The 27,556-nt window shown below is 50.0% G+C and overlaps 1 protein-coding gene across 6 annotated transcripts in view; it reads left to right on the top strand.

Moving 5' to 3' along the window:
- Nucleotides 1-27,556, top strand: part of WDFY4 (WDFY family member 4) — a 269,215-nt gene that overhangs the window by 154,662 nt on the left and 86,997 nt on the right. For all 6 annotated transcript variants that reach the window (XR_016221811.1, XM_089314169.1, XM_089314167.1 and 3 more), the window contains 2 exons: nt 23,995-24,072; nt 27,114-27,320. Coding sequence is in view for 5 of the 6 variants with exons in the window: in XM_089314169.1 (XP_089170295.1) it covers nt 23,995-24,072; nt 27,114-27,320 (285 nt within the window). In the remaining variant the exon portion in view is untranslated. Of the gene's footprint in view, nt 1-23,994; nt 24,073-27,113; nt 27,321-27,556 lie in introns of those variants that run through there.

Genomic DNA, 27,556 nt, shown 5'->3' on the forward strand with positions numbered 1-27,556 from the left:
TTTTCCTTCTTCCATAAAGGCAGTCATTTTGCTCTTAGTGGCATATATTGCATTTGCCACTCTGCTGTTTGGGTTTGAGTCACAGCAAGGTTACCGTACCAGGTGACACCCAGGGGGCAGGTGATCCATCTATGACTGTGCTAGGTGCTGTTTTATTTGGCCATTTTATTGAATATGTTTGTGGCCTCTGCATTTAAAAGCATCGCAACAGATAGATTTTCTTAGAAAAAAGGGGGGGTGGTGGTCCAAATTCTCTAGCTAAGTTTACTTTCTAAAAGGCATTTTAGGACAAATATTTTTTTCTGCTTGCAAAAAGAAAGTATGTATTCACTTGAGTCAAAGAAACACAGAGAAAGAGAGCGAGCTCCCATCTACTCTTTTATTCCCCAGATGGCTGAAACCAGGAGCCAGGAATGCAATCCAGGTCTCCCATATAGGGGTAGGAACCCAAGTACTTGAGCCAACACTGCTGCTTTCCCAGGTCTGCACTGGGAGGAAGCTGGGGTCAGGAGCCAGAGGCAGGAATCAAACCCAGGCAGTCCAGCACAAGATGCAGGCATCTTAGCCACAAAGCCAAGTGCTCACCCCCAAATCTTTCAACGCATCCCTTCTGTCGTTCTTTTTGGGGAATATAAACAGTGTTTTGCTGAGAGCAGGTTGCACACATGCCCTGGCTAGCCAGGACAGAGAGAACCCACACAGCTCTCCTTGGTTGCACATTCGTGTTTTTCTGGCTTTCTTGGGGGCAGCTCCTTGGTTTGTTGAAATGTTATAAGCAGAACAGGCACAGTGTGTAGGACTCAATCCAGAAACCTCATTAGATCAGGACCCTTCCTGAAGCATCACGGTTCCCCACACACGTGCTGGAAACACGGACGGCACGCTGTCCAGTGTCCCAGCTGGGTCCTGCAGTGCCTGCCTGCTGCTAAAACAGACACACAGTCCAGGGCACACGACAGCTCCTGTCTCACCTCTGCACACCACGAGGCTGGGCCATCTGAGCACTGAGCACTGAGCACCCACATGAAGAGGAGAAGCCTTTGCGCTCAGCCTCTTATTTCCCAGGAATGACTGACACTGGATCCAGGCCCCTCTGTTCGTGTCAGGAGCTCTCAGATAAGCACACAGAGACTAAGAGGCCTAAGAGAGACTACCCCGTCTCCCCTTAAAAGATCCATGTAGGACCTGGCACCACCTGCCTGTCGCCTGGGGTGCATGGGCATCGTCATTGCCATCAAACCAGGGTGGACAGGAGGACAGCTGGCCTAGAGTTAATAGTGGTCACTGCCAAGGGCACTGACCAGAGCCAGGACCCGGCCTCTACCGAGATGGCAGTGGCCGGTGTCTGTCCCATCTCTGCAGCGAGCCGTGAGCTGTTCCGTAGTCTGTCCATTGGAAGAACACCCAGGTCTCCTCTGTCCATCCAGGGGAGGCTCCTTTTGCTAATTCATACAAAGGACAGTAGCCAGCAGGCAAGCCCTTGAACTGACCAAGGGCTGCACAGGTAGCAGCAAGTTCCTTTCGTAAGGTGGTAGCAAGCACCTACCTCAGCCAGCACAGGGCACTTTCTCCCCCAGAATTTCCCTCTCGATGGTTTCTTGTAAATTTCACCTTTCTTTTTAAAAATAATTTTTTTATTTATTTGAAAGGCAGTTACAGAGAAAGAGAAGGAGAGACAAAGAAAGAGAGGGATCTTCCATCTGCTGGTTCACTCCCCAAGTGGCCACAATGGCCAGGCCTGGGCCAGGCTGAAGCCAGGAGCTTCTTTTGGGTCTCCCACATGGGTGCAAGGGCCCAAGCACTTGGACCGTCTTCCACTACTTTCCCAGGAGCATTAGCAGGGAGCTGGATTGGAAGTGGAGCAGCTGGGACTTGAACTGGTGCCCATATGGGATGCCAGTACTGCAGGCTTAACCTGCTGCACCACAGTGCCAGCCCCTTAAAATTCATCATAAAGCATGGTGTGTGTGTCATGGCTTAGCAATGCCGAATCCACACATTTAATGAGGAATCAGCAACAGCAGGAACTCACTGCCTCTGTGGCTGCTTGCAGTCCTGTCTCTGCTGAGTTGCACAGTTGTCCTGCAAGGGTCACCAATTGTTGGCTCCGTCACAGCCTCCCACCACGCACTGCACCACCCGAGAACGGTCCAGAGCCCCCTCTTGGCTCTTTGGATCATTTGTCCTTGGAAGAAATGGGGCTGGTGATGGTTTTCCTGTGGCTGCAGGATATAGACAGTCAGAACCTGCTCCGAGGGCAGGCACTAAGCTTAGACGGGTTCTGCAAGCCACTGGCGTGGTCTCCCCCTGGGGTCATGGCCCCTGCCCTGTGAGAGGTGCAGCTTATCTAGATCCTGCTTTGCAGAGTCCTTCGAGACAGAGGCCTGATGCCTGCTCCAGAGACTTCCACCCAAGCAGAAAAGTCCAACCTGAAAGGACAAATCGAATCTTCTCACCTCCTCCTAGTCCTTAGTTGCTGATTCTCTTTTATCTTCTACTATTTCATGATTAAATCAGGCTACTGGTGCTCATTTTGTTTTTTTTGCTTCTTTTGAAAGATTTGATTGATTGCTTTGTTTAAAAGACAAAGTAACAGAGAAGAAGATGGGTGGAAAGGGGGAGATCTTCCATTCGCTGTTTGACTCCACAAATGACCCCAATGGCTAGGGTTGCGCCTGGCCAATGCCAGGAGCCAGGGAACTCCATCCAGGTCTCCCACATGGGTGTCGGGACCAAGTAGTTGGGCCATTATCCACTGCTTTTCCAGGTGCATTAGCAGGAGGCTGGATTGGAAGCAGAGTAGCTGGACCTCTTCCCGGCACTCCAGTATGGTAGGCCGGCATTGCACGCCGCAGCTTGACCCGCCGCACGGCCGGGCCAGCCCCTCTGTTGGTGGTCATAAATGATGCTGTCACCGAGGACTGTTGCAGGTGGCTCGAGGTCCAAGCCTGGCACTCCACTCACCATAATTTACTGTGTATGAACACTGTCTCCTGTGCAACTCGGCAACGCACAACTTTAGAGATGTAGTGTTTCTTTTCTTTTTCTTTTTTTTAAAGATTTATTTATTTATTTGAAAGTCAGAGTTACACACAGAGAAGGAGAGGCAGAGAGAGAGAGAGAGAGAGATCTTCCATTCACTGGTTCACTCTCCAATTGGCCACAACAGGAAGAGCTAAGCCGATCTGAAGCCAGGAGCCAGGAGCTTCTTCCTGGTCTCCCACGTGGGTGCAGGGGCCCAAGGACTTGGGTCATTTTCTACTGCTTTCCAGGCCATAGCAGAGAGCTGGATCAGAAGTGGAGCAGCCGGGTCTCGAACTGGTGCCACTGCAGGCGGTGGCCTAACCCACTATGCCACAGTGCCGGTCCCAGCCTATCTTTTTAAGAATAGTGATGAGTCACACACAGTCCCTATATTTCAGGAGCACGTACAGTGTGGGTGTTTCTCTGCCTAGTTCAGTGTCATCCTATAGGAGTCCCAGTAGGTGGGGTTCAGGGAAAGAAAGAGTGTGTATATCAAGAGTGTGCAAATCAAAGCAGATTTGAGATGAATTCAAGAATGTGGCGATGCAAACAGATCCTTGCTCAAATTGTTTTTGAAAACTGAACACAGTTCCGTGCTTTAAAGGGCGAGTTTACCCAGTCATTACTGTGGAGTCCACATTTGTGTACACTGGATTTCCTCGTGCGAGGCAAGCCTGCCTTCTGAACACTGAGTGTGGCTATTGGAGGGGTCACCCCCTCGCCAAAGCAATGCGTTCGCTTTCTAGAAATAACGACTGATGGAGGGAACGCACCTTTGCTGATTTTTCTAAATTTAAATATTTAAAATTCCAACGTCTTCATCAATCCAGAACTGTGTCAGCCGTTCCGAAAGACAGAAGCGTCCCCAACTACCTCGGTGATGGCACGGCAGATGGTCGTGGAGCCGAGACTCCGTCTGGGGCCCTCCCGGAGGCGCCGCTGCCAGCCACAACCCGCTAGGCGCCCCGCTGGCAGCCCGGCCGCCGAGGCGCCTGTCGCGTGAGTCGCAGCCGCGTCCTCGCCCTGGGACCCATCTATTATGAGAAACCATTTTGGTTAATTAAAAAAAGTCTCTCCAAGTCTCAGAACAGGAAGTTCTGAAATTTTCTGCTCCCCGCCGGCGCGGATGGGCGTTGATGAACGTTTGGCTCGTTGGCCCGGAAAGCAAGATTGCACACAGAGGAGAGAGAGAAGGCGGCAGAGGGAGCATGTGAGTCCAGTCCTCGGGTGCTAATTTGTCTACTGGTATAACTGGGAGTGGGAAAGGTCATAGCTGGGATCCTTGAGTAAAATGAACAGTGCAAGCAAACGGGGTACGGGTTAGACCAACCCTGATTCATTGTCTTCCGCGGCCAGGACCTGCCGCGCATGCTCAAGTGACACTTGAACGAGACAGCGGAGGCACCTGCTCTCCGTTCGAGGGGGACTCACTGAAAGACAACACGAATCGAGGAGATGAGCTTGTATGTTGTCTGAAGGACATAGGGGTCGGCTAGACACTGACCTGTGACTGCTGGAGGTCAGAAAGACCAAGGAGGCTTCCCGGAGGAAGTGGTTGTGGGCTGAGAGCAAGAAGCCACTGTCCACCATCTGGGGGATGAGTTCCCCAGAAAGGACCAAAGGCTGGGGATGGAAGTGAACTTGAACTTGGATAGTGAAGACAGATGGAAGCCAGCGTGGTGGAGCACAGAGGTCAGTGAGCAGGAGGAGGTGGGCACAAGCCAGTGGCCAGGTTGTCCAGGGCATCAGAAAGTACAGAGTCTGTGTCTCCAACTCCATCTGCCCCTGTCTCTGCTGACCCCCAGCTCACCCATCAAACACCCGCTCCTGCCCACAGCTGACTGTCCTACAGCCCACACCTATCCACCGACTTCCTACCGTATCCCAGGCCTTGGCCAGGGGTAAAGCCCGGGGTAATCCTGGGTGGAGAAGGCACAGTCACTGACCTGTGGGGCGCTCCTTCCAAGACAGGTGGGCCACTCACAATGTAAGAGCAAGGGCCCCAGAGAGGGAGCACTTGAGTCTGGTTTGGAGGGACTCGGAGGGAATGCCAGACGGAAGTGGGGGCAGACTGGCGGTGACAGGCGACACCAAGGGGGCAGTAGTGGTCACCTGTCTGGGGGACAGCTGCTGGCTGGGAGTCACTTGATGTCACAAATCTAAGTGTATCCAGACTCACTCCGTGGAGGTCTGAGGGCCCTTTCTGATGAGAATACATGCACTCCAATGAGATAGGGAAAATCCTAACAGAGGCAAGTTAATCCCCGCAGATATGTGGCTATATAAGGACTTAGCGTCAAGTACCCACCGGGGTGCAGCTTTCCGGCTGCTACCGTGGGGCAGGTGTGGGAAGCAAAAGGTTCCATGCATTGATTCCTCATCTACCTGCTGTTTCTGACAAGAGGCAGGCCCTGGCTGAGCCAAGCAGATGGGCCCTGCCTAGCGGCTTTGTCTCTCCCGCCCTGCCTTCACGTCAGCCCCACTGTGAGCGTTAAAAGATCTGGTCCGATGATGTCATAACCCCAGTCAAAAGCCGTCACTGATTGTCACGCTGTTCAGGATACACCCAGATCTCTCACCACGAGCAAGATGCTGTGTGTGTGTGTGTGTGTGTGTGTGTGTGTGTGCAAGTGACCCTGGCTGCTTTCAAGACCCCAGAGCCAGCACAGGGCCTCGGCCAGAGCAAGCCCTGGGGACGTTGTTCGGGAGAAACCATGTCCATCTATTGCTCGCTGACAATGGCTCCTGCGATGAGGGCCCAGCCTAAGGGAGAGAGAAAGTGTTGATCTGGTGACCTGGGTGCCTCACTCGGCCCAGCAGGTGCACCGGTCCCAACAGCACCAGGGTAAGCAGGCATGGGCAGAAGCCTGGATGGCAGGCATGAAGTCAGGTGGTCCACAGGAAGCTCCTGGTGTGGGTCCCAGGTTAAAGATAATGCTGTCCTCTTTGGCTGGCGCCTCGGCTCACTAGTCTAATCCTCCGCCTGCAGCGCCGGCACCCAGAGTTCTAGTCTCGGTTGGGGCACCAGATTCTGTTCCGGTTGCTCCTCTTCCAGTCCAGCTCTCTGCTGTGGCCCAGGAAGGCAGTGGAGGATGGCCCAAGTGCTTGGGCCCTGCACCCCATGGGAGACCAGGAGAAGCACCTGGCTCCTGGCTTTGGATCAGCGCAGCCTGCCAGCTGCAACATGCTGGCCATAGCGGCCACTTGGAGGGTGAAACAATAGAAAAAGGAAGACCTTTCTCTCTGTCTCTCTCTCTCACTGTCTGACTCTGCCTGTCAAAAAAATTTTTTTTAAAAATTAAAAAAAAGATATTGCTGTCCTCAGATTCAGGCCCAAGGCAGGATGGTCCTGGTGGAGGCAGGCTCGTGGCTGTCCTTAAAGAAGGAATTCTTCCCATCAACTGCAGTCCCGTTCACAGGCTGTACAAAGCACCAGTGGCAGGGTCCAGCTGCCTCAGTGCTGGGCGGTATTTGGAGTGAACGCAGGTGCACTTGTCTCCTTGGGCTGCCACACGCTGGGGAGCTCCCTCGACTGACAGGCGCAGTCCCACAGCTCAGGAGGCTGGAAGGCCCCATTGCAGGTGCCGGCACAGCTGGCTCCTCTTGAAACCTCTCTCTCCAGCTTGCAGGTGGCCGTCTTCTCCCCGTGTACTCCAAGGTCTGCATCCTGATCTCTTCTTATAAGGACACCGGTTGTGTTGCCTTGGGCCCCACCTTGGTGGCCTTGTTTGCGCTCAGTCCATTCCCTCGCTGGCCTGACATCAAATGACAGTCGCATCGCGAGGTCCCTACAGCAGGGGACTTCAGCGGGCAGGTTTGCGGGGACCGCAATCCCGTGCGTGATTGCGTGGCGTCTCAGTGCGTGTCTGGGGGGAGATGTGTCCACGGCTACCAAGTCCCTGGGGCAGATGCTCACGTCTGTTTCTCCTCCAGCCCCCTGCCTGTAATTCCCGACCCTTCTGCCCCTGCCTGAGGGGGTGGGGTCTCCATGAACCCAACTCTCTGAGTTTGAGGCTGCCAGAGACACATGCAAACAGACCAAATCCGGAACAGGCCAGCATGGAGATGCCTCTCCTCTGTCTGTGCCTCACCCAGGCCTGGCCCCCTACAGGGTAGCAAAGGGGGAGGGTGGCTTCCCTAAACCTGCAGCTTCAACGCTTTCATCCTTTGCTGCTCTGGGCTGTTTATTTATTTATTTTTTTCAGTAGTCATACTGCACATACTCATGACGATTGAATTTAATAAAGCCATCACAGTTCAAAAAAGACAAATTGGAAGCCACTGTTCATCTTAGAAATTAATATGTGAGTGAATTTAACAAGAGATGAATTGCGCTGTGGTGGTCTGGTCCCTCCTCACCCACTCGGAGCCCCAGTTGTTTGTCATTATGGCTGGAAATATGATTATTACTCTGGCGTTGTTGACATCTATTAAGGAGCCAGGCGCTGTGTCTCCGCGGTGGAGAAAAGTGCAATTATCTGGTCACTCGGAGAGAAAAGAGCGCTTCCTGGCCTGAGTCAGCCTAATCCATGTTCCCCCCAAAGACCCCCGGACCACGGCCGTGGCTTGAGGCCAACCCAGGCTGTTCTGTGCCCTGGCGCGTGGTGTCTCTTCAGCATAGCCCACCGCTGCCGTCCTATGAGCAGGCAGGGGCGTATTGCACATGACTTACCAGCAGGCAGAAGGCGTGTTATATCGTTTTTCCCATTAATTGCTTCTATTATTTAACTAAAACCAAGTGTCCACTAAGAACTCGTATACAAAGGCAGATCTTTCAGCCTGGCATGGAAGACGCATAGCAAGTGCCCCCCCCCCACCACCACCATCCCCTGCTCCATGTACCACCACCACCCCATCTGCAATGCCATCCTCCCTCGTTTCCAGACTCACAATCTGCTGTGGTCTGGAAATATCAAATGGAAGATTCCAGAAGTAAACGATTCGGACGTTTTAAATTGTGTGCCGTTACGAGTAAGCATGATGAGGTCTCTCACCTGGCTCTGTCCCGCCTGGGGTGTGAATCCTGCTTTGGTCCATCCTTTCCGGGTCCTGCCACTCCCTTAGTAGCTATCCTGGGTGTTGGATAACCCGCATTTTATCCACAGTGGTCCCAAGGCTCAGGAGTAGCGCTGCAGGCCATTTCAGACACGCCCAAGAGAAGCTGTGAGGTGCGTCTTTAGGTAAAGAGGTGCAAGTTCTCCACTTCCTAAGGAGAGAAAACAACCACTCAGGGTTATGCATGCAAAGATTAAATCTTCCCTGTGTTCTGGAAAACGAAATGCATGCTGGTCTTGCTCTTGCACCCCAAGCTACAAAAGCTGCAGCCACCTTGGGGGGTTTGGTGCCATCTGCTGTTTCAGGCACGCACTGGGGGCCTTGGGATGTACTCCCTGCGTTAAGGGGCTGCTGAAAGGAGCTGACTCACTGGATCTTTTACAGTCCGGGCAAGGCTGCGTTTCGGCTGGGGTTACACGGGCCAGGCAAGTGAGAGCCAGAATTGTCAGCCCCTCACCCTGGGTCTCATGAACCCTGACCAGGGGCATGGTTACTCCAGGCAGGGGGCGCGAGGCTGCAGAGAACAGGGGCCCGCAGCAGGAGCCACGAGCATCTCTGAGCCTTGTTTTCAGTGCCCTGAACCCTTGTTGCTGCTTCCTTTGTCAGGCCCCACCTAGGCCATGCCTTGGATTGTAGGGTGGCTGGATCAGGCCTTGTCTTCCTGCCATGGAACCCCAGAGGAGGCTGGCTGCGAAAGAGCACAGTATTTTTTTTTAAGATGTATTTATGTATTTGAAAGGTAGAGATAGAGAGGGTGGGCAAGACACACACAGAGAGAATCTTCAGCAGGTGGGAGCTGCAACCACAGGGCTGGGCCAGGCTGAAGTCAGGAGCTAGGAATGCCATCCAGGTCTCCCATGTGAGTGCTAGGAGCCCAAGGACTTGGGCCGTGCTCTGTTGCTTTCCCAGGTGCATTAGCAGGGATCTGGATCAGAAGTGGAGTAGATGGGACTCGAACTAGCTCTCCTGTATGGATGCTGGCATCACAAGCAGTGGCTTAACCCACTGTGCCACACAGCTGGCCCCAAGAGCAGAGTATTCATGACAATAATTGGTTTCCATGGTAACTGCAAATTGCAAATGTGGGTTCATCTCTACCTCCCAACTGTGCATCAACTCCCTCAATCTCCTGGCCTGCAGCCACTGGAGATAAGGGGACCCATGGGGTAAGAAGCCTCCCTCGCCCCTGCCTCTGTGAATGGGGGGCAGCCAAGGTTAGTGGGCAACTGTCTTGGTCAGAGAAAGTCAGATGCTAAAGTCCCCTAGGTTTGGTACAAAGTCCAACCGCAGAGCCAATGCTTTCCTTTAGGGAACGGTTGAATAGTGAATGTATAGTAACTTTGTTGTAAAGAATGGAATCACACCTGATATATGGTTACACTTCAAAATCTAAATTATCCACAAGGAGTACTGCTGTTTGTGGCTCTGTGGATTCCCTACCAGCCTTCTGGCCCGTCCACTGTGCAGTTTTTCCATCACTTCCATTGTTCTGTTGTTTCTTCGTTAAGTACTGGATGAAGGGACTGGCTTGTACAATTTGAGAAGGGGAGGGAGGGGACAAGATATACCAAAAAGTCATTTAGGTCCCTGCACTTGTGTCTGCTTGTTCACTCCCCCAAATGCTTGCAATGGCTGCAGACTGAGGAACTCAATCCAAGGTCTTCCACCTGAGTGGTAGGAGCCCAATTGTTTGCACCATCACCACTGAAGGTCTGCCTTAGCAGGAAGCCGGCGTCAGGAGCTGGAGCTGGGACTGAGCCCAGACATCTGATACAGAATACGGGCGTCTCAGGCACCGGACCAAAGCTCCATTCCCAAGGCATCATCATTTCAAACACGAGAATCACAGAGACCACCCCACAGAGACCGTGGGACTGGGTCTCCTGGAGAAAGCAGTCACTCCCTCTCCCAGCTCAGGGTCACAGAAGGGCTTAGGGTGAAGACCTGGAAGAATTCCCGTTGTGTTTTCTAGAATAAACATTTTGCATTAGAATACTTTTCCTATGCGTGTTCAAAGGCAGCAGGAAACTGGATCATGCCGGATTTCCAAGGAGGAAAGAAGTATTATTTGGTAAGCCCACTCGCTGTTGTTACTGTTAGCCTATTTTGCAACCTCCTTTGAAAAGCCTTGGTAGCAAAAACCTGGGCCCATCTCATTAAATCTCTTTTGGTCCCAGGGCTGCTGTGAACAGCTGTGCAGGTTGCACAGAAGGGCGTCTGGCCAGGGTGAGATGTGGTCTTCATTGCATTGCCCAGGCCACCCATCCAGGTCCAGGGCGGTGTCCACCCAAAGGGGATGCCTAAGGGCTGCATGGGCCGGTGGCAGCCCTTGCATGAGAGCATTGTTTGTGGAGACCGCACAGGACTCCAGCAGGGGGAGGGACCATCACTCCATGCACGGATATTTACAGCATTTCATTTTGTGCTGCATCTATCCCATGATTTCCTCGGGATAAATGACGAGCAGTGACAAAGGTGAGTCGAGGGATGAGATGACAATAGCACGCCAGTCAAGTAGCTGCAGTGTAGACGGATGCTTGGCGTCCTTGTCACCGCCGGGGGTCCCGGACTTGATGTGTGCCATGCAGAGGCTGGGACCCTTGACGGCCATCTCAGCACTGAGTCGCTAAGCAAGATCTGAGCTGCCTCCTGCAGACACTGGCCTTCCTCATCTCGGAGAGGCCACATGACTGTGACTACAGGACTAATGATGCTTTCAGTAGACCAGTGTAATGACGGTCATCAGTGCCCTGTGGGTGCTTCCTGGGGGAGTGTCACCAGCAGCTGGCCAGCCCTGGCGGTGCCCAGGCAGAGGTGGGGCATTAAGCAATCTGTGGGCAGCTGACTGCAAAGCGACAATCCAGGTGGAATGCGCTGAATTCCCCAGCTCCAGACCAGACCTGGGTGCTGGAGACAGGAGGTGGGACGGCAGGGCGCAAGCCCTCATCACCAGATCCGCGTCCGCTCTCAGTCTCCGATCGGTCTTTGGAGGCCCTTTGTTCTACTTCAAAGGTTCTCAACTCTTTAATGCACTGACAGTTGCTAAGCAAAGGCTATTTAGTTCCAATAAAGCGATGCAGAACTCAGCTCTGAATCTCTCCCTGATCGATGTGCCACAGTCACTGCTGGCCAGGCAGATGGGCCTCTGCCCTTGAACTGACCCAGATCTCCTGCCTCCTGTCTCTGGATCCTGAGTGTGACAACTTCCCAGGCTCGGAAAGGACTCAAAGGCCAGGGAGGAAAAAAAAATCTCTACTTAGCATAGTGGGAACCCACACTGTCACAAGACGCACGGGGGAGGTGCACATGGTGGCACAGTCCAAGGACTCCTCTTCCAACTTGCCACTTCCTGTATTGATGGAGTCCCCACTTCTCACTTGGCCTCAGTAGCTTCTTCTGTTGAATGGGCATAATTATCACCTAGATTTGTCAGAAGTCTAAGTGCTGAGCGCGGGAAATGGATGTGACACTGGGAGAACAGGCTGGGGGATGACAAGCGTGTGGATTGCCCACACCTCTCAGCTGAGCTGTTGACACCCTTGTTCCACTTTCTCCCGCACAGTCACCATCATATTCAAGAGCCCCGCTCAGCCCCCAGGGCAGCAGTGCCCTGGATGTGGAAGCCTCAGGTGTGGACCACCTCACTCCACAGTGCACCTCTTCCTTATGCACACCTGCACTCACGCTCACACCAGCCTCGCCAGCCCCTGAGCACGAGGACCTCTTCGTGCCCCACCACTCGGGCAGCCTCCCAGGGAACTACAGATCCCGTCCTTTCTTCTCGTTGCGGGGGGAACCTGCACCATCTCCGTGACCACCTTTCTCTTCCCTTTGCTTTTGGATCTGATCCTTCCGTCTCCTCATGTCCCAGGCTCTGGGGACCTAGTACTGTCTGAACAGTTCTCTGGAATAGAAACTATCAACGACCAATTTCTCCTGTTCATTTCAAAACACAAAGAGCATTTAGTGGACCCTTCTCTGATGCATTCCTTATGCTTAAATCACCCTTGATTTCCATGCCATTTCTTTCTGATTTTCCTTAAAAAGAAAATCTCTTCTGGGTCTGGTCTAAACTTTGCTGGTGTTGTCCAAATTTCTCACCTGGCCTCCACAGTCCCCTTCCTGTACCTACCCTTTCCAAAGGACCATGCATGTCTCAGGATTAATCTAGGTACTTGGTGACTCACACAACGGTATGGACCTTGGGTCTGTCTCTTGAGCTTTCGCCTGGGAGAGCCTGCTACATCATTGACCCTGCAAATCCCAAATGTTTTCATAGCATGCACATTTGCTCTTTCTCTTTTTTTTTAATAATTTTTTAATTTTCCTTAGTGGATCTCAGCTAATTCACTCCATGAAACAAAGCAGAAGTGTTGCAGTTCTTGTCCTCTCATGCATTCACTTTACTTCTTTCTCGTCCTTGAACCTGACCCCTCTGTGCTGCCTGTGTCCTCTCACTTGCACTGTCGTGGGGCGCCCGCCTCCAGTGCTGCCTGCAGTAGGTGCTTCTTCCCAAGCGCCGCCAGTGTGAGCTACCAACAACGCTGAAACTCAACGAAAACGACACCACATCAGGTTCCCAGTGAAAGCCCCTCAGTAACGCAATGTCTCAACCGGGGAGCCTTCTCTGGACACTGGCACATGTCTAGACCCCCTCCTGTATGTGTGTGTGTGTGTGTGTGTGTGTGTGTCTGTGATCCTGGGACACTTCTGTCTGTCTCAGCCTCCACCGTATTAGCTCATCATCAGTAACCTCTTAGCATCTATCATTGCCGCCTCTTGTCTGAACTCTAGACAGCCAGAAATGAGGTTCACCTTCGTCCTCTAGTGCCGGGAAAATTGTAGCAATGAAAGCTTGCAGAGTGTAACCACAGAGAGTAAAGCTGTAGCCAGAAGCCGAGTGTCTGAGCTGGAGAAGAGGTAGTCCTAGGCTGTAGGTCTTATAGACCGGGTATTTATTTGAAGAGTGGGGATGGTTTATACCACCATAGAGCATAGAGTCTCAGTGTGAGTTTTCAACAGACCCATCCGGGTCACTATTTTTTTTTTTTTTTTCTTAAACCAATCTTTCCCATGATTCCAGTATTTTATACCCAATTCCTGCCTTGGCTGGCCCTTTGCAGTTTCTGAAGCACTTCCATGCTCTTGTGTCATCTTAGCTCCTAACGTTTATGCAGAATAGACTAGGGGAGGGACTGGTTACCTTTATAGTTGACAGATCGAATTTCAGCAGGATTGAGTGGCTTGCCTGTGACCGATGGCTAATGAGGGCAAAGAACCAGGGAGCCCAGGCTTCTCTACTTTCCTGCTCCTACAGTCTCCTTCTGCGACACCCGGAGCAGCCGGAGAGTCTTTCCATCTCACTGTGCTGAAGTCAGCCCGCCTGTGACTCCCTGCCCTGGGCCCGCGGCAGCCTCTGGGACCACCCAGACAAGGCCCATCCCTCTTTGGCAAGATGGCACCTTTGGGGTGTGCAGGCGACTGCCTTGCGTCCAAGCGCCCCCCCAAGGGTCCTCTCCTCCTGCTGCGTGTCTCCCAGGCACCACATTGAGCACAAGGCTGGGCTTCTGTCTTCCATGTAGAATTAGTCAAATTTTTCAGCGTTTTATGTCACTTGTGTTGCTCACAATGATTCTTTACTTATACATGCATATAAACAATATAACAGCAATATTAAAGAAATTTTGCACATCAAAAAAAAAAAGGAAAAAGAAGAGAATTGCTCTACTCCCACTACTCCGTAACAGTAATTGGATTTTAAAAATTATATTGTTTTCATATTTTTTAGTCTTTGCCAATAAACTTTTTAAAATTGAAGCCTAGTATACAGTGGGAAAAGTGTTAAAATCCCAAATACACAGATTAAGGATTTTTTAAAAAAATATTCATTTATTTATTTGAAAGGCAGAGTGACAGAGAAAGAGAGACAGAGAGAGAGAGAGAAAGAGAGAGAGTGCGTGCTTCCACCTGCTGGTTTACTCCCCAAGTGGTTTTAGCAGCTGGGGCTGGGCCAGGCTGAAGTCAGGAGCCAAGAACTCCATCCGGGTCTCCCACGTGAGTGATAAGGGCCCAGACACTTGGGCCATCTTCTGCTGCTTTCCCAGGTGCATTAGAAGAGTCTACTGATGTGAGTTACTGGAACATTCTTAAGAATTCTATTTTAATGGATTTATTGGGTCACATAGCTTTTTCCAGTTGCTGCTGTAGGTATTACAGTGCATACACTGTATATGTTACATATGTAATGTAATGTATAGTGCATGTGTGGTGCATATGATGTAACAGGCCCTACAGCGTTGTCATCAAACCTCCCCTCACTTGTGACAGAGCTGCTCACAAGACCTCCTCCACATTCATTGGGAATCACATCATGCAGGCTTATAACTTTGCTTCCATCATCACCAATGGCTTAGCGTTCCAAGAGGAAAAGACAAGCCCAGCCCCCAGTGTATGTGTCCATCTTTGGGCTCCATGTGTTCTTTCCTTACACCAAGACTCCTTATTTAACACTTTGTAAGAAGAGTTTTTCCTTTAGCCGTTCCCACAGGTTGGCTCTGGGGGTCCTGATCTGAAAATGTCTCGGTCTCCTCTTGCATTTGAAAGCACCGTTTTGCTGCATAGGATAATGCGTTGACTTTTTTTTTTTTTTATTTTCAGCATTTGAAAGATGTTGCCTTTAACTGTTAAGCCAAACATCCACTCCACGAATTGCTTTTGGTGCAGGCCTTGTGAGAAAGTTTTCATTTCATTACAATATTAGTATCAAGGGGGGCCGGCACCGTGGCTCACTTGGCTAATCCTCCACCTGCGGCGCCGGCATCCCATATGGGCACCAGGTTCTAGTCCCGGTTGCTCCTCTTCCAGGCCAGCTCTCTGCTGTAGCCCAGGAGTGCAGTGGAGGATGGCCCAGGTCCTTGGGCCCTGCATCCACATGGGAGACCAGGAGGAAGCGCCTGGCTTTGGCTGTGGACCGGTGTAGCTCCGGTAGCAGCCATTTGGGGGTGAACCAACAGGAGGAAGTCCTTCTCTCTGTCTCTCTCTCACACTGTGTAACTCTATCTGTCAAATAAAAAAATAAAATCAATATTAGTATCAAATTGACTTAATATCATTTATTAAAAATTATCATTTTTCTATCACGGTGTCACCTTTGTCTTTGGTCCAGTGATCATACTCATTGCAGTCTGTTTCTCTGGGCCTGTTAACATGGATCCGTAGCTTTTCTTGACTTTTTACTGCATCAATATCATTCTTTTATTTCAAAAGACATTTCTTTTTATTTGAAAGAGTTAGAGAAAGGCAGAGGCAGAAGCAAAGAGACAGAGGTCTTCCATCCACTGGTTCACTCCCCAGATGGACGCAATGTCCAGTGTTGGGTCAGGACAAAGTCAGGAGCTTCTTCCAGGTCTTCCACATAGGCACAGGGCCCCAAGGACTTGGGCCATCTTCTACTGCTTTCTCAGGCTCTAGCAGAGAGCTGGATCAGAAGTGGAGCAGCTGGGACTAGAACTGGCAGTCATGTGGGATGCCGGCACTGCAGACGGCAGCTTTATCTGCTACACCACAGCACCAGCCCCTACATCAATATCATTCTTGATCATTAGAACTCAAAATAACCTTGCAGATGTACTACTCTAAGCTCCCCCAACCCCAATTCTGCAACTTAGCATTGCCACAGGTATCCTCAGCCAAGTAGATTTTTATGTGTATTTTAGAATTACTTAGCATTTAAAAAAACATGTGGGATTTAGACTGGTATTACATTGGCTCTGTAAGTCAATTTGAGGGAAATTCACGTCTTCATGATGAGTCTTCCTATACTCTGCCTTTCAAAGAAATAAATATTTTACTTGAACCTGGTATATCTCTCTATTGCTAAGTCTTTATTTTTTTTTAATGATATTTTTATAGTTTTCTGTGTCAGAAATCTTGAGGGTCTTTTGTTCCATGATTTCTGTAAATATTTGATATTCTTCAATACTACAGCAAATAATGTATAATTTTCAACTTACCTTTAAAAATGTTGTAGCATATAAACTGTAATTGGGTTTTGTGTTCAGAGATCTTACTGAAGTTTCTTTTAAATTATAACACATGTGGATTTTGGGGGGATTTTTTTTTTTTTTTTGGTGCAGAATAATGTTCACTCTAATTTTGTTTTTATTTCTCCCCTTTCAGATGTCAGAGGTTCACTTCTTTTCCTTGTCTGGTGCACTAATGCCCCTATTAAAATGCTGGATACAAATGGTGGTGGGCATTCTTATCTCACTTCTGGTATCAGGACAAAGATCGATAGGAGGTTTGCTCCAGGCTGTTGTACACGCCCCGTGTCAGATTCAGGCCCTTCTCCACTCCTAAACTCCTGAGCGGTTTTCTAAATGACAGTGGCATTTTAGGAAATCTTTTGAGCAGATCATGCAGTGCCTCCCCCTTCATGAGTAAGTGAGGTGAAACACACCGGGGACTTGCAGGTGCTCCCGCGTTCCTGGGGGGAACCCCAGGTTGTGGTGGTGCTGGGTGCTTTCCACAAACGCTGCACCCAGCTCGCTCTTTTTGGCCACATTTTCTCCTCTAGTCCTCGTCCCTCTTTATGCTCAGTTCTGAAATTTTCTTTGCAGGAAGAGTTTTATTTATAGATTTAATTTAAAAAAAAGAATTTATTTACTTATTTGAAAGGCAGAGTGACAGAGGAAAGGAGAGTGAGAGGGAGGGTGAGAGAGAGAGAGAAAGAGAGAGAGAGAGAGAGAATCTTTCATCTGCTGGTTCATTCCCCGAATGGCCACAACTGTTGGGGCTTGGCCAGGCCCAAGACAGGAGCCTGGATCTCCATCCGTGTCTCCCAGGTGGGTTGCAGGGGCCAAAGTACTTGCTTTCCCAGGAGCGTCAGCAGGGTTGGAAGTAGAGCAGCCGGGACTTGAACAGGTGCTCCAGTATGACAGGCTGGCATTACACAAGCAGTGGCTTAACCCTGCTGGTCCCCTAGTTTCTTTTATTTTTTTAATTTATTTTTATTTGACAATCAGAAATAGCAAGAAAGAGAGAGGCGGGGGCAGGCAGGCAGAGGTCTTCCATCTGCTGGTTCACTCCCTAAATGTTTGCAACAGAAGCCCAGAGCCCCAGCTGGGTCTTCCACACAGGTGGCAGGGACCCGAGTGCTTGAGCCATCATGGCTGCCTCCCAGGGTGTGCATGAACTAGGAGTGGAGGCGGAGCCAGGAGTCAAACCCGGGCACCCTGGTGTGCATCGCAGGCGGTGTCTTAACCACTGTAGGAACTCTTACCCCTGATTTGGTTTCCACACTAAATATTGAATGATTCAGATTTTCTGTTTCTTCTTGTATCAATTTTGGTTAAGCAGTGTTTTCTTGAAATGTCTCTGTTTTCTTTAAATTTTTAACTTTATTAATATAAAATTATCCGTATTGACTTAAGTGTTTGCTGCCTTGGTGATAACGTCTCCTTCTCTTATTCCTGATGCTGGCCATTTCTGCCTGTTTTCCTTTTTCCTTGGGAATTTTAATGTGATTAATCTTTCAACAAACCAACGTATGGTTTTTTACTTAAATTTTGTTTTTTATATTTTACTCTATTTTTTTAAAGACTTATTTATTAGAAAGGCAGAGTTGGGGCCAGCGCTGTGGTGTAGTGGATAAAGCCACTGCCTGCATCGCCAGCATCCCATATGGGCACCAGTTTGGGTCCCTGCTGCTCCACTTCCAATCCAGCTCTCTGCTATGGCCTGGGAAAGCAATAGAAGATGGCCCAAGTCTTTGGGCCCCTGCACCCACTTAGGAGACCTGGAAGAAGCTCCTGGCTCCTGGCTCCAGATCTGCACAGCTGTCTGTTACGGCCAACTGGGGAGTGAACCAGTGGATGGAAGACCTATCTCTCTCTCTCTCTCTCTCTCTCTGCCTTTCCTTCTCTCTGTGTGTAAATCTGACTTTCAAATAAATAAATAAATCTTAAAAAAAAAAAAAAAAAGCAAGTTACAGAGAGGAGAGGCAGAGAGAGAGAGAGGTCTTCCATCTGCTGGTTCACTCCCCAAATGACCGCAACAGCCGGAGCTGCGCCATTCCGAATCCAGAAGCCAGGAGCTTCCTCTGGGCTTCCCACATGGGTGCAGGTGCCCAACAATTTGGGCCATCTTTTTTTTTTTTGACAGGCAAAGTGGACAGTGAGAGAGAGACAGAGAGAGAAAGGTCTTCCTTTACCGTCGGTTCACCCTCCAATGGCCGCCATGGCCGGCACACTGCGCTGATCCGAAGCCAGGAGCCAGGTGCTTCTCCTGGTCTTCCATGTGGGTGCAGGGCCCAAGCAATTGGGCCATCCTCCACTGCACTTCCGGGCCACAGCAGAGAGCTGGACTGGAAGAGGGGCAACCGGGCAGAATCCGGCGCCCCGACTGGGACTAGAACCCTGTGTGCTGGCGCCGCAGGCGGAGGATTAGCCTGTTGAGTCACGGTGCCGGCCTGGGCCATCTTCTACTGTTTTTCCAGGCCACAGCAGAGAGCTGGATTGGGAGTGAAGCAGCAGGGACTTGAACTGGTGCCCCTAAGGTGGCGGCTTTACCCGCTACACTACAGCGCCAGCCCCTATCTTACTCTATTAATTTCTCTTATTTTTATTATTTCTTTACTGTTTTTCTTGGGTTTAATTGAATTTTCTGACTTCTCAAACTACATGGTTTATAGGCTTACTTTTTTGTTAATAAGTAGCATTCATAATTATATATATTCCCACAGAAACAGTTTGGTTGTATCATCTATGTTTTGTTATTTCTTATTTTCACTTTTACATAGTATAAACTATTTCCTAATTTCCATTTTCTTTTTTTAAGATTTATTTATTTATTTAAAAGTTAGAGTTACAAAGTAAGGGGGGAGACACACACATACACACACACACAGGGATCTTCCATCTGTAGTTCACTCTCCAAATGGCTACAACGGGCCAAAGCCAGGAGCTTAGAACTCCATCCAGAGCTCCCACATGGGTGCAGGGGCCCAAGCACTTAGACTATCTTTGGCTGCTTTCCCAGGCACATAGCAGGAAGCTGGATCAGAAGTGGTGCATCGGTGACTCCAACCGGCACCTGTGTGGGATGCTGGCATTGCAGGTGACGAAACACTGGCCATTCATTTTTGTTCTCTACTTGACCTTGAAATATTTAGAAGTTACCACTTAATTTCTAAATGTCTGGGGATTTTGCTTTTGATGAATTTCCTTCTCTTCTCAGAGACTTCATTCTTTTATCTTCAGTTGCCTGGAATTGTATTACCCTGCTCCGTGTCCCATCCTGTGGTCAGCTTCAGGGATGATTCGCGGTGTGCTGTGCATTCCTTCCCCACGTGACTGTCCACGCCCCTTCCCTGCTGGTGCACTTGCTCTGCTGCTTACGGGAAGCTGAGTCAGCATCTTCCTTTAGGTTTGGAGACGTGTGGAGGTCTCCTCTCAGTTCTGCTGCTCCGTACCCCGTGTGTTCTGAAACAGAGTTTGCAGATGCCTGAGAATTAGAAATTACTCGCTGATGATGCATTGAACCCTTTGTCGCTACAACCCTTTATCGCCTCACTTTTATGTCTCGTAAAATTCTTGCCCTAAAGTCTACTTTACAAGACATTTGAATAGCCTTATCTTACTTTTGTAAGTAACTGCAATACATCTTTTTCAGTAGTCCTATCTTTCAACCTTTTGTGTCCATATTTTCAGCAAATGTCTCTTGTAGGCAGTGTTTACTCTGATTTTGCTTTCTGGTACATTCTGACTGATTTGAAGGATTGAGTCTATTTGTGTATAATGGAATTAAAGGTAATTTTAGCTTAGATCCATCTTAATGTGTCTTTTCTTTTTGTTTGTCTTCTCTGTGCCCCTTCTTGTCTTTCAAGCTAGCATCAATTATTTTTCATGATAATTAAAAATGAATCTTAATGAAGAGTGGGATGGGAGAGGAAGCAGGAGGTGGGATGGTTTGGGGGTGGGAGGGCCGGGTATGAGGGGAAGAACTGCTATAATCCAAAAGTTGTACCTATGAAATTTATATTTATTAAATAAATACTTTCTATTTAAAAAATTATTTTTCATTATCCCATATGTCGTCTATCAGCTAAAATGTACAGCCTCTTATATTTACTGGTAACTTTATCTTTACTGGTAACTTTATCTTTACTGGTAACTTTATCTTTACTGGTAACTCTAAAGGTTACAGCATGTACACCTGTTTTATTAGATTCTAATGTCAATGAGCTTCTTTTTCCAAATTTGTTGTTGAGGAAATTTAGAATGCTGTTATGTACCCCATCCCTCTTCTGCTGTTTTATCATGTATTTTAATTTTTCATGTGTTTCAGATCCCCTAAGATACTATCGCTATTACTTCCCCAAAGTCCGTCGTCTCCTAGATCTAATATCTGCCCTTTCCGTAGCTTTTCCTTGCTTCACTCTGCAGGGCCCCGTGTCCCCGTGGCATCACACTCAGCTGTCTGGGAGGCCCCTGGCTGTCTCACTTAGGCAGCTCCCGCAGTGTCACTGTGTATTTTGAGGGCCGCGTTCACAGGGCAGAGAATTTGATGCTGCAGCTACCACCGTGGGTTTCAGCACTTGAACGTGTTGTTTCGTTGTCTTTCATCCACCATCCATGCAGTGGCTTCTTTACAGAGAATCTGACCTTGTCTGCACTTTGGAATATTTTTTGTGACCCTTTGTTTTTGCAGTCTTACTGCATTGAGATTATGTGTGTTGTTTTGTTTGGTTGTGTTTTCACTAGTTGAGATTTGTACAAGGCTTGATGCCTCTTGTCCATTTTAATTTTTCAAATTAAAAGATAATTTTTAAATTTTTTTTTTGAAAGGCAGAATTAGAGAGACAGAGAGAAAGGTCTTCCTTCCATTGGTTCACCCCCCAAATGGCCACTATGGCCGGAGCTACACTGATCCGAAGCCAGGAGCAAGGTGCTTCTCCTGGTCTCCCATGCGGGTGCGGGACCCAAGGACTTGGGCCTCCTCCACTGCCTTCCTGGGCCACAGCAGAGAGCTGGACTGGAAGAGGAGCAACCGGGACAGAACTGGTACCCCAACCGGGACTAGAACCTGGGGTACCTGCACTGCAGGCAGAGGATTAGCCTAGTGAGCCACGGCGCCAGCCTAAAGATTTATTTTTAAAAATTTATTTGAAAGGCAGAATTATAGGGTTGGAAACACACACACACACACACACACACACACAGAGAGAGAGAGAGAGAGAGAGAGAGAGAGAGAGGGAATCTTCCATCCACTAAAGCCAGGATCCCAGAGCTTCTTCCCGTTCTCCCACATGGGTGCAGGGTCCCAAGCACCTGAGCCGTCTTCCACTGCTCTCCCAGGTGCATTAGCATGGAGCTGGATCAGAAGTGGAGCAGCCAGTTCTTGAACCTACACCCGAATGGTTACAGGTGGAGGACTATCAAGCTACGTGACAATGCCGGCCCTCTCGTCCCTTTTAGAAAATTCTTGATCATCAACTTTTCATATCTTGCCTCTGACCCATTCTTTCCTCCCTGTTTGAGATTCCAGTACCACATGTGTAAGACCATTTCTCCATTTTAAGTATATCTCTAATTATCTTTATTTGTAGTATTTACCATACTTTTATCTCATCAAGTTTCAGCAAGGATTTTTCTTAAAATTCTCTCATTTTTTTTCCTCAGTGGTGTCCACCCTATTAATCCCACCTATAGAGTTTTACATTTCAATTAAAATGCATTTTATGGATTTAAATTTTTAGTTGGTCCATCCTGATAGAGTCCATACCTCCTGCAAACTCTCCATATTGTGGCTTTCCTTTCTTCACCATTTTTTGGGGACCACATTGCTTGCATCATTTTTGGGCCTGTGTCGCTCTAGCACCTGGGAACACAGGTGTGTTTTTATTTTTTTGTTTCTCTAGTCTTTTTAGGGGCACACGGAGTCCTCTCCATTTGCTGCTGGACAGTGCGTATGAAACTCTGGGTCAGGGGCTGCGGTGATGTCATCTCTCTCTGGAAGGACCCTCAGCCATTCAGTGTGCAGTTGGAATGGGGACAGATCACTGCAGTACAAATAGGGGTTGAACTCCGTGGCGCAGTGGGTTAACGCCCTGGCCTGCAACACCAGCATCCCTTATGGGCACCGGTTCTAGTCCCGGCTGCTCCACTTCTGATCCAGCTCCCCGCTAATTGCCTGGGAAGGCAGTGGAGGATGGCCCAAGTGCTTGGGCCCCTGCACCCACGTGGGAGACCTGGAGGAAGCTCCTGGCTCCTGGCTTTGGCCTTGCTCAGCCCCAGTCACTGTGGTTATTTTGGGGGCATGAACCAGCAGATGGAAGATCTCTCTCTCTCTCGTTAACTCTGCCTTTAAAATGAATAAATAGATCTTTAAAAAAACTTAAAGGGTTGATGTCCTTGGGAGTGGGCTTTGACCTCGTCAGGCTGGTCCACTTCCCGTCTGCATTACTGCGTGGTGCAGCCCTTCCCAGAGCCCACCTCCAAGCCCACCACCCCCTCCTGCTTTCTCCAGACAGAGACTTCTGGAATCTTCCGGGCCTCTCAGCCCCACATGGCTTGTGAATCAGCAGCAGCTGGCAGGGGACCAGGATAGCAGAAATCTGGGCTTATTTTTCTTCGTCACCTAATTCTACAATCTTGATCCCTTGCTTCCTGGATGCCTTGGTGGACCTGGGTGCCAATCTTTTTTTTTTTTTTTTTTTGGACAGGCAGTGTTAGAGAGAGAGAGAGACAGAGAGAGAGAAAGGTCTTCCTTCCGTTGGTTCACTCCCCAAATGGCCACTACGGCTGAAGCACTGGGCTGATCCGAAGCCAGGAGCCAGGCACTTCCTCCTGGTCTCCCATGCGGGTGCAGGGCCCAAGCACCTGAGCCATCCTCCACTGCCTTCCTGGGCCATAGCAGAGAGCTGGACTGGAAGAGGAGCAACCAGGACAGAACCCGGTGCCCCAACCGGGACTAGAACCCGGGGTGTCAGCGCTGCAGGCGGAGGATTAGCCTAGTGATCTGCGGCGCCAGCCCTGAGCTCCAATTGTTATCTCTGCAGCCACTGGAGCTGGCCAGGTTATCCGTCAGTCTTCTCTGCTTAGTCATCACTTTCTGTTTGCTCCCTCAGCCTGCTGTGCAAATATTTTGAAGGGAAAAGCTGGCATAAACATTTGGGCAAACCTCCATGAGATTTTTCTCTCCAGGATCTTGGGTCCTTAATCTTAGCTCTCTTGCTAGCTCTCTACTGTCTTAAAGCAGGTTACTGGAGTCTGGATTTTTGTAGTCATTCTTGGGAGGAAGGTTGAGCTGTTGTAAGCCAGCTCATCACTGGAAGAAGTGCAAGTACACCATGACCAGGAAGTGAGGGAGTTAACGTGTGAGTGTGTTGGTGTAGGGGAAGTCTTCCTTCATTGGTTGGGCCTGATTGGACCAACACGTCCTGGTGCCATTATTTCCTCCTGGCAATTGGTCAGGGTTGAGAAACTCTTATGAGGCCGGCACCGCGGCTCAACAGGCTAATCCTCTGCCTAGCGGCGCCGGCACACCGGGTTCTAGTCCCGGTCGGGGCGCCGGATTCTGTCCCAGTTGCCCCTCTTCCAGGCCAGCTCCTGCTATGGCCCGGGAGTGCAGTGGAGGATGGCCCAGGTGCTTGGGCCCTTCACCCCATGGGAGACCAGGAGAAGCACCTGGCTCCTGCCTTTGGATCAGTATGGTGTGTCGGTCGCAGCTCGCCGGCTGTGGCGGCCATTGGAGGGTGAACCAACGGCAAAGGAAGACCTTTCTCTCTGTCTCTCTCTCTCACTATCCACTCTGCTTGTCAAAAAAAAAAAAAAAAAAAAAAAAAAAAAGAAGAGAGAGAGAGAAACTCTTATGGGCAATCACAAGTGTCATTGGTCGGTCCTCTCTCTTCTCCAGGATTTCGTGTCATGTATAGAGAACTACAGAAGAAGAGGACAAGAGCTGTATGCATCGTTATACAAAGACCACAAGCAGGTAAGAGACAGCACCTCCGTTGCCTGCGTGGTAGCCTGGAATCCACCTTGAACCTGAACAGAGGGGTCAGAAAAGCCTTTGGATTAAACTGTGGGTGGGTATTCTAGATGCAATGGCCAAGTCCGTCATGGGTCATCAGTGGCTCAGACCTTCTCACGTTGACCTGTGTGTCATGGGAGGCGGCAGGCATTTTGTCCCTTGCCTGAACTACGCGTTCACCCAGGAAACAGGCATTGGGAGCCCAGAGTGGCCCAAGCCCTGCTGGGAACCAGGAGCACGACTGTGCTGACATTGCCAGCAGCAGGGCCTGACTTGGGTCAGGGAGTGCTTGAGAAGGTTGGGCCGAGCTTTGCCGTCGATGGAGGTGTTTTTGAGAACATCAGCATTTTGAGGCTGATCCATAAGGATCCTTTCCAAGTGTTTAAATATTTAAGACAGATTGGGGGATTTCAAAGAACACAGATAATAGTGAGTGTCTGCTGGAGATAATGGGGTCTGGCACATTCACCCCTCGAGTACAGAGGGGAGTGTGTTTTCCCAAGACGGGCCACACTCCACTTCCAGGAAACTCTAGTCCAAGCACTATGCACAGATCAGGCTTGTGAAAGCCACCTCACTCTTCAAGGACAGGTCCTCGCAGGTGCACCCAAGGAGGCCCTCCCCAAGGGGGCCACTATGTGCGGGGTAGGGTGTGTCCATAACAAGCCATGTGAGACTTCTCTAACTTGGCACTTGGCGCAGAAGTGAGAGGTCGCCTGCATGCAGAGCCCCGCGCTTGCTCATGCCCCGCCTCCCGGAAGTTGAGCCCAGCACCGTATCAGCAGCAGGCTGTGCCGTTCTGATACTTAACCCCCTACTCCTGAAGTCCTGGCCAGAACAGTCCCTCCCACCCTGGCTGCTCAGATCTCCTTGTGCCTTGTCCAAGTCCTGTTCATTCTCTTCTCTGGGGTGAGTGACATATGAGGACCCTCCTGTTCCTTCTTGTTTCCTTCATGTTTTGTTTGTGAAGGGCAGGGAGACACAGACAGAGACGGATGAAGAGAGATCTCCTCTCCACTGGTTCACACCCCAAATGCCCACAATGTCTGGGACTGGGCCAGGCTGAAGCAGGAGCCAGGAACTCCAGCCACGTCTCCCAAGTGGGTGATAGGAACCCAAGTACTTTGGGCTATCACCTGCTGCCCCCTGGAGGGAGCACTAGCAGGAGGCTGGAGTTGGAAGCAGAGCTGGGACTTGAACCTGGGCACTCCAGGATGGGGTGCAGTGTCCCGAGTGGCAGCAGCTTGTGGTGTGAGCAGAAACAGGACCCTGCACTGTCCAGAGAGGTGACCATCTCCGAGTGCCTTTACATCTCAGGGCTATTTGTGCTCATCTGACAGCCTCTCTCCTGGGGTCACAAGGGACTTGCTGTCATGGACTCAGCAAGCACGCATCTCTCAGGGAGCTCACCGCCTGACTACAGATACTCAGTAGACGGTAGATGTGAAGCCTCAGGCAGCCAGGCATCTCACTGTGTAGGTGGAGGTGTGCAGGGAGGAGGGGTTCTGCGAACCAATCAAGAGCCCAGGCCATGCTTGTGCTGTTCATTCCCCCATGAAGCCCAACAGCACAGTGGCAATCTGCAGGGAGTGGAAGTATTTCTCCCCAAACGTGTTCACCTTGCAGGGCCAACCCTCTGCAAAAAGCTTGGACCAGGTGCTGATGTTCCCACATTAGGGGGCAAACCAGTGGGGGAGAACTGTCTCTCTCTCTCTCCCCTTGCCTTGCAAATAAGCAATTAAAAATTTTCAGTTAAGTAAAGTAAGGTTTCTTTAAAAAGTTCATCTACGAATGAACAGCAGAAACTTGCTTACGACCAAAGTTCATTGGCTGCCAAAGACTCACCCCGCCCCACCCATTTTTTTTTTTTTTTGAAATGCCTTTGACAAGTTCTGAAAAGGATTCATCCATGCGTCATGTCCCAGAGTCTCAGAGCCCAGTGTTGTTAGCCGTCGAAATCCTGCCTGCAGGTGAAGGGGCATAGCTTGCGGACTCATGTGCAGGCTTTGCAAGCACACAGACTGGGTTGAAATCTCATGTTGGCCACCTGCTGGCCTTTGGAGAGGTCCCGTTTTCTCTGCGGCCTCCATGTCTGCCTGGCGATGGTGGGAGGTGCTTGTTCATGGGAGGGGAGATGGGGTTACGTGGTGAGGGGCTCGGCCTTATGCATGGTCATGTGTCTCTTTTCTATTCAAGTCTCTGAGCTGGACACTTTCTGTCATTAGCAATGTTACCTTTCCATTTTCTGGAATATTGCTATTACAGTTTAGGGTGAATACCCTGACATATGTGAAGAATTGCCAAAGTTCACGCAGTTGACAAAGCTGATTTACTGTCCACAGTGAATCAAAGCATTTCTTTGCAAGGTGATGGACAAAACTTCCACGTAGCCTCCAGGGGCAGTTTAGGGCATGCATGCATTTTTATGAAGCTTCCAGACAGACTCCAGGTGATGCTGTGACCGTGACCGACCTCATCCATAACCCGTGAGGGTTTCATTGATACCGGCAGGGATATTCTCATTAACACCAAAGGTTTTAACTTCTGTGAACATTCCAGAATCCTCGAACCATCTAGAATCCTATGACAGCCAAGCCTCTCATTTGATGGTTAGAGATGCTGAGGTACAGAGATGGCATTGCCTTGTAGAAAGTGCACCACTGCTGGCAGGACCACCAATTCCAACTCTGCCCCTGGTCCCGGTGGCTGGGCGAAGCATAGTCAGCTTCGGTTTGGAAAAGAAGGAGCTGGGGTAAAATTCCAGATCCATTTAGAGACCAGCTGTCTAACCCCTCTGATGATCAGCTTTGGAACCTTCCAGAGCTGTGGCTGTCAGCCCAGCACCCAGGGTCCCGTGGCTCTGCAGGTCAACGGGCAGAGATGGCCTGCTCCTGACTCCACACCCTGAGCGTGCTCAGGCTCCCACGGTTGTCGCCAGCAGGTGAGAGGCCAAGGCCCCAGGATTGTGTGTCTGGGAGTGACACTGTGTTTCTGCTTCCCAGAGGTGGCGATGTGGTGACATCAAGGCCGCCAAGGCATGGGCCAGGATCCAGGAGCAGCTTTTTGGGGAGCTGGGCTTGTGGGGCCAGGCAGCGGAGAGCACCCCCTGCTCCCGGTGGGAGCTGGACTGGAGAGAGGGCCCTGCACGCATGAGGAAGCGCATCAGAAGCCTGTCTCCGTGGGACGGCCTGAGCCTGGGAAGGCACCAGGTAGGAGCTGCAGGCACGGGACAGCGACGGTTCAAGGAGGAAACACATCGGAGTTGACTCCATAGCTTCCCCATGGCAGGATGTAACTGGGTGGGACACAGAATGTCTGTAGTTCAGTGCAAGGCAGTCCCATTCTTTATTCTTTTTTTTTAAGATTTACTTATTTATTTGAAAGACAGAATTAGAGAGAGGCAGAGGCAGAGGCAGAGAGAGAGAGAGAGAGAGAGAGAGAGAGA

The sequence above is a fragment of the Oryctolagus cuniculus genome, chromosome 15 (assembly GCF_051225735.1).
Source record: "Oryctolagus cuniculus isolate XC-2025 breed Fujian yellow rabbit chromosome 15, ASM5122573v1, whole genome shotgun sequence".
Lineage (NCBI taxonomy): Eukaryota > Metazoa > Chordata > Mammalia > Lagomorpha > Leporidae > Oryctolagus > Oryctolagus cuniculus.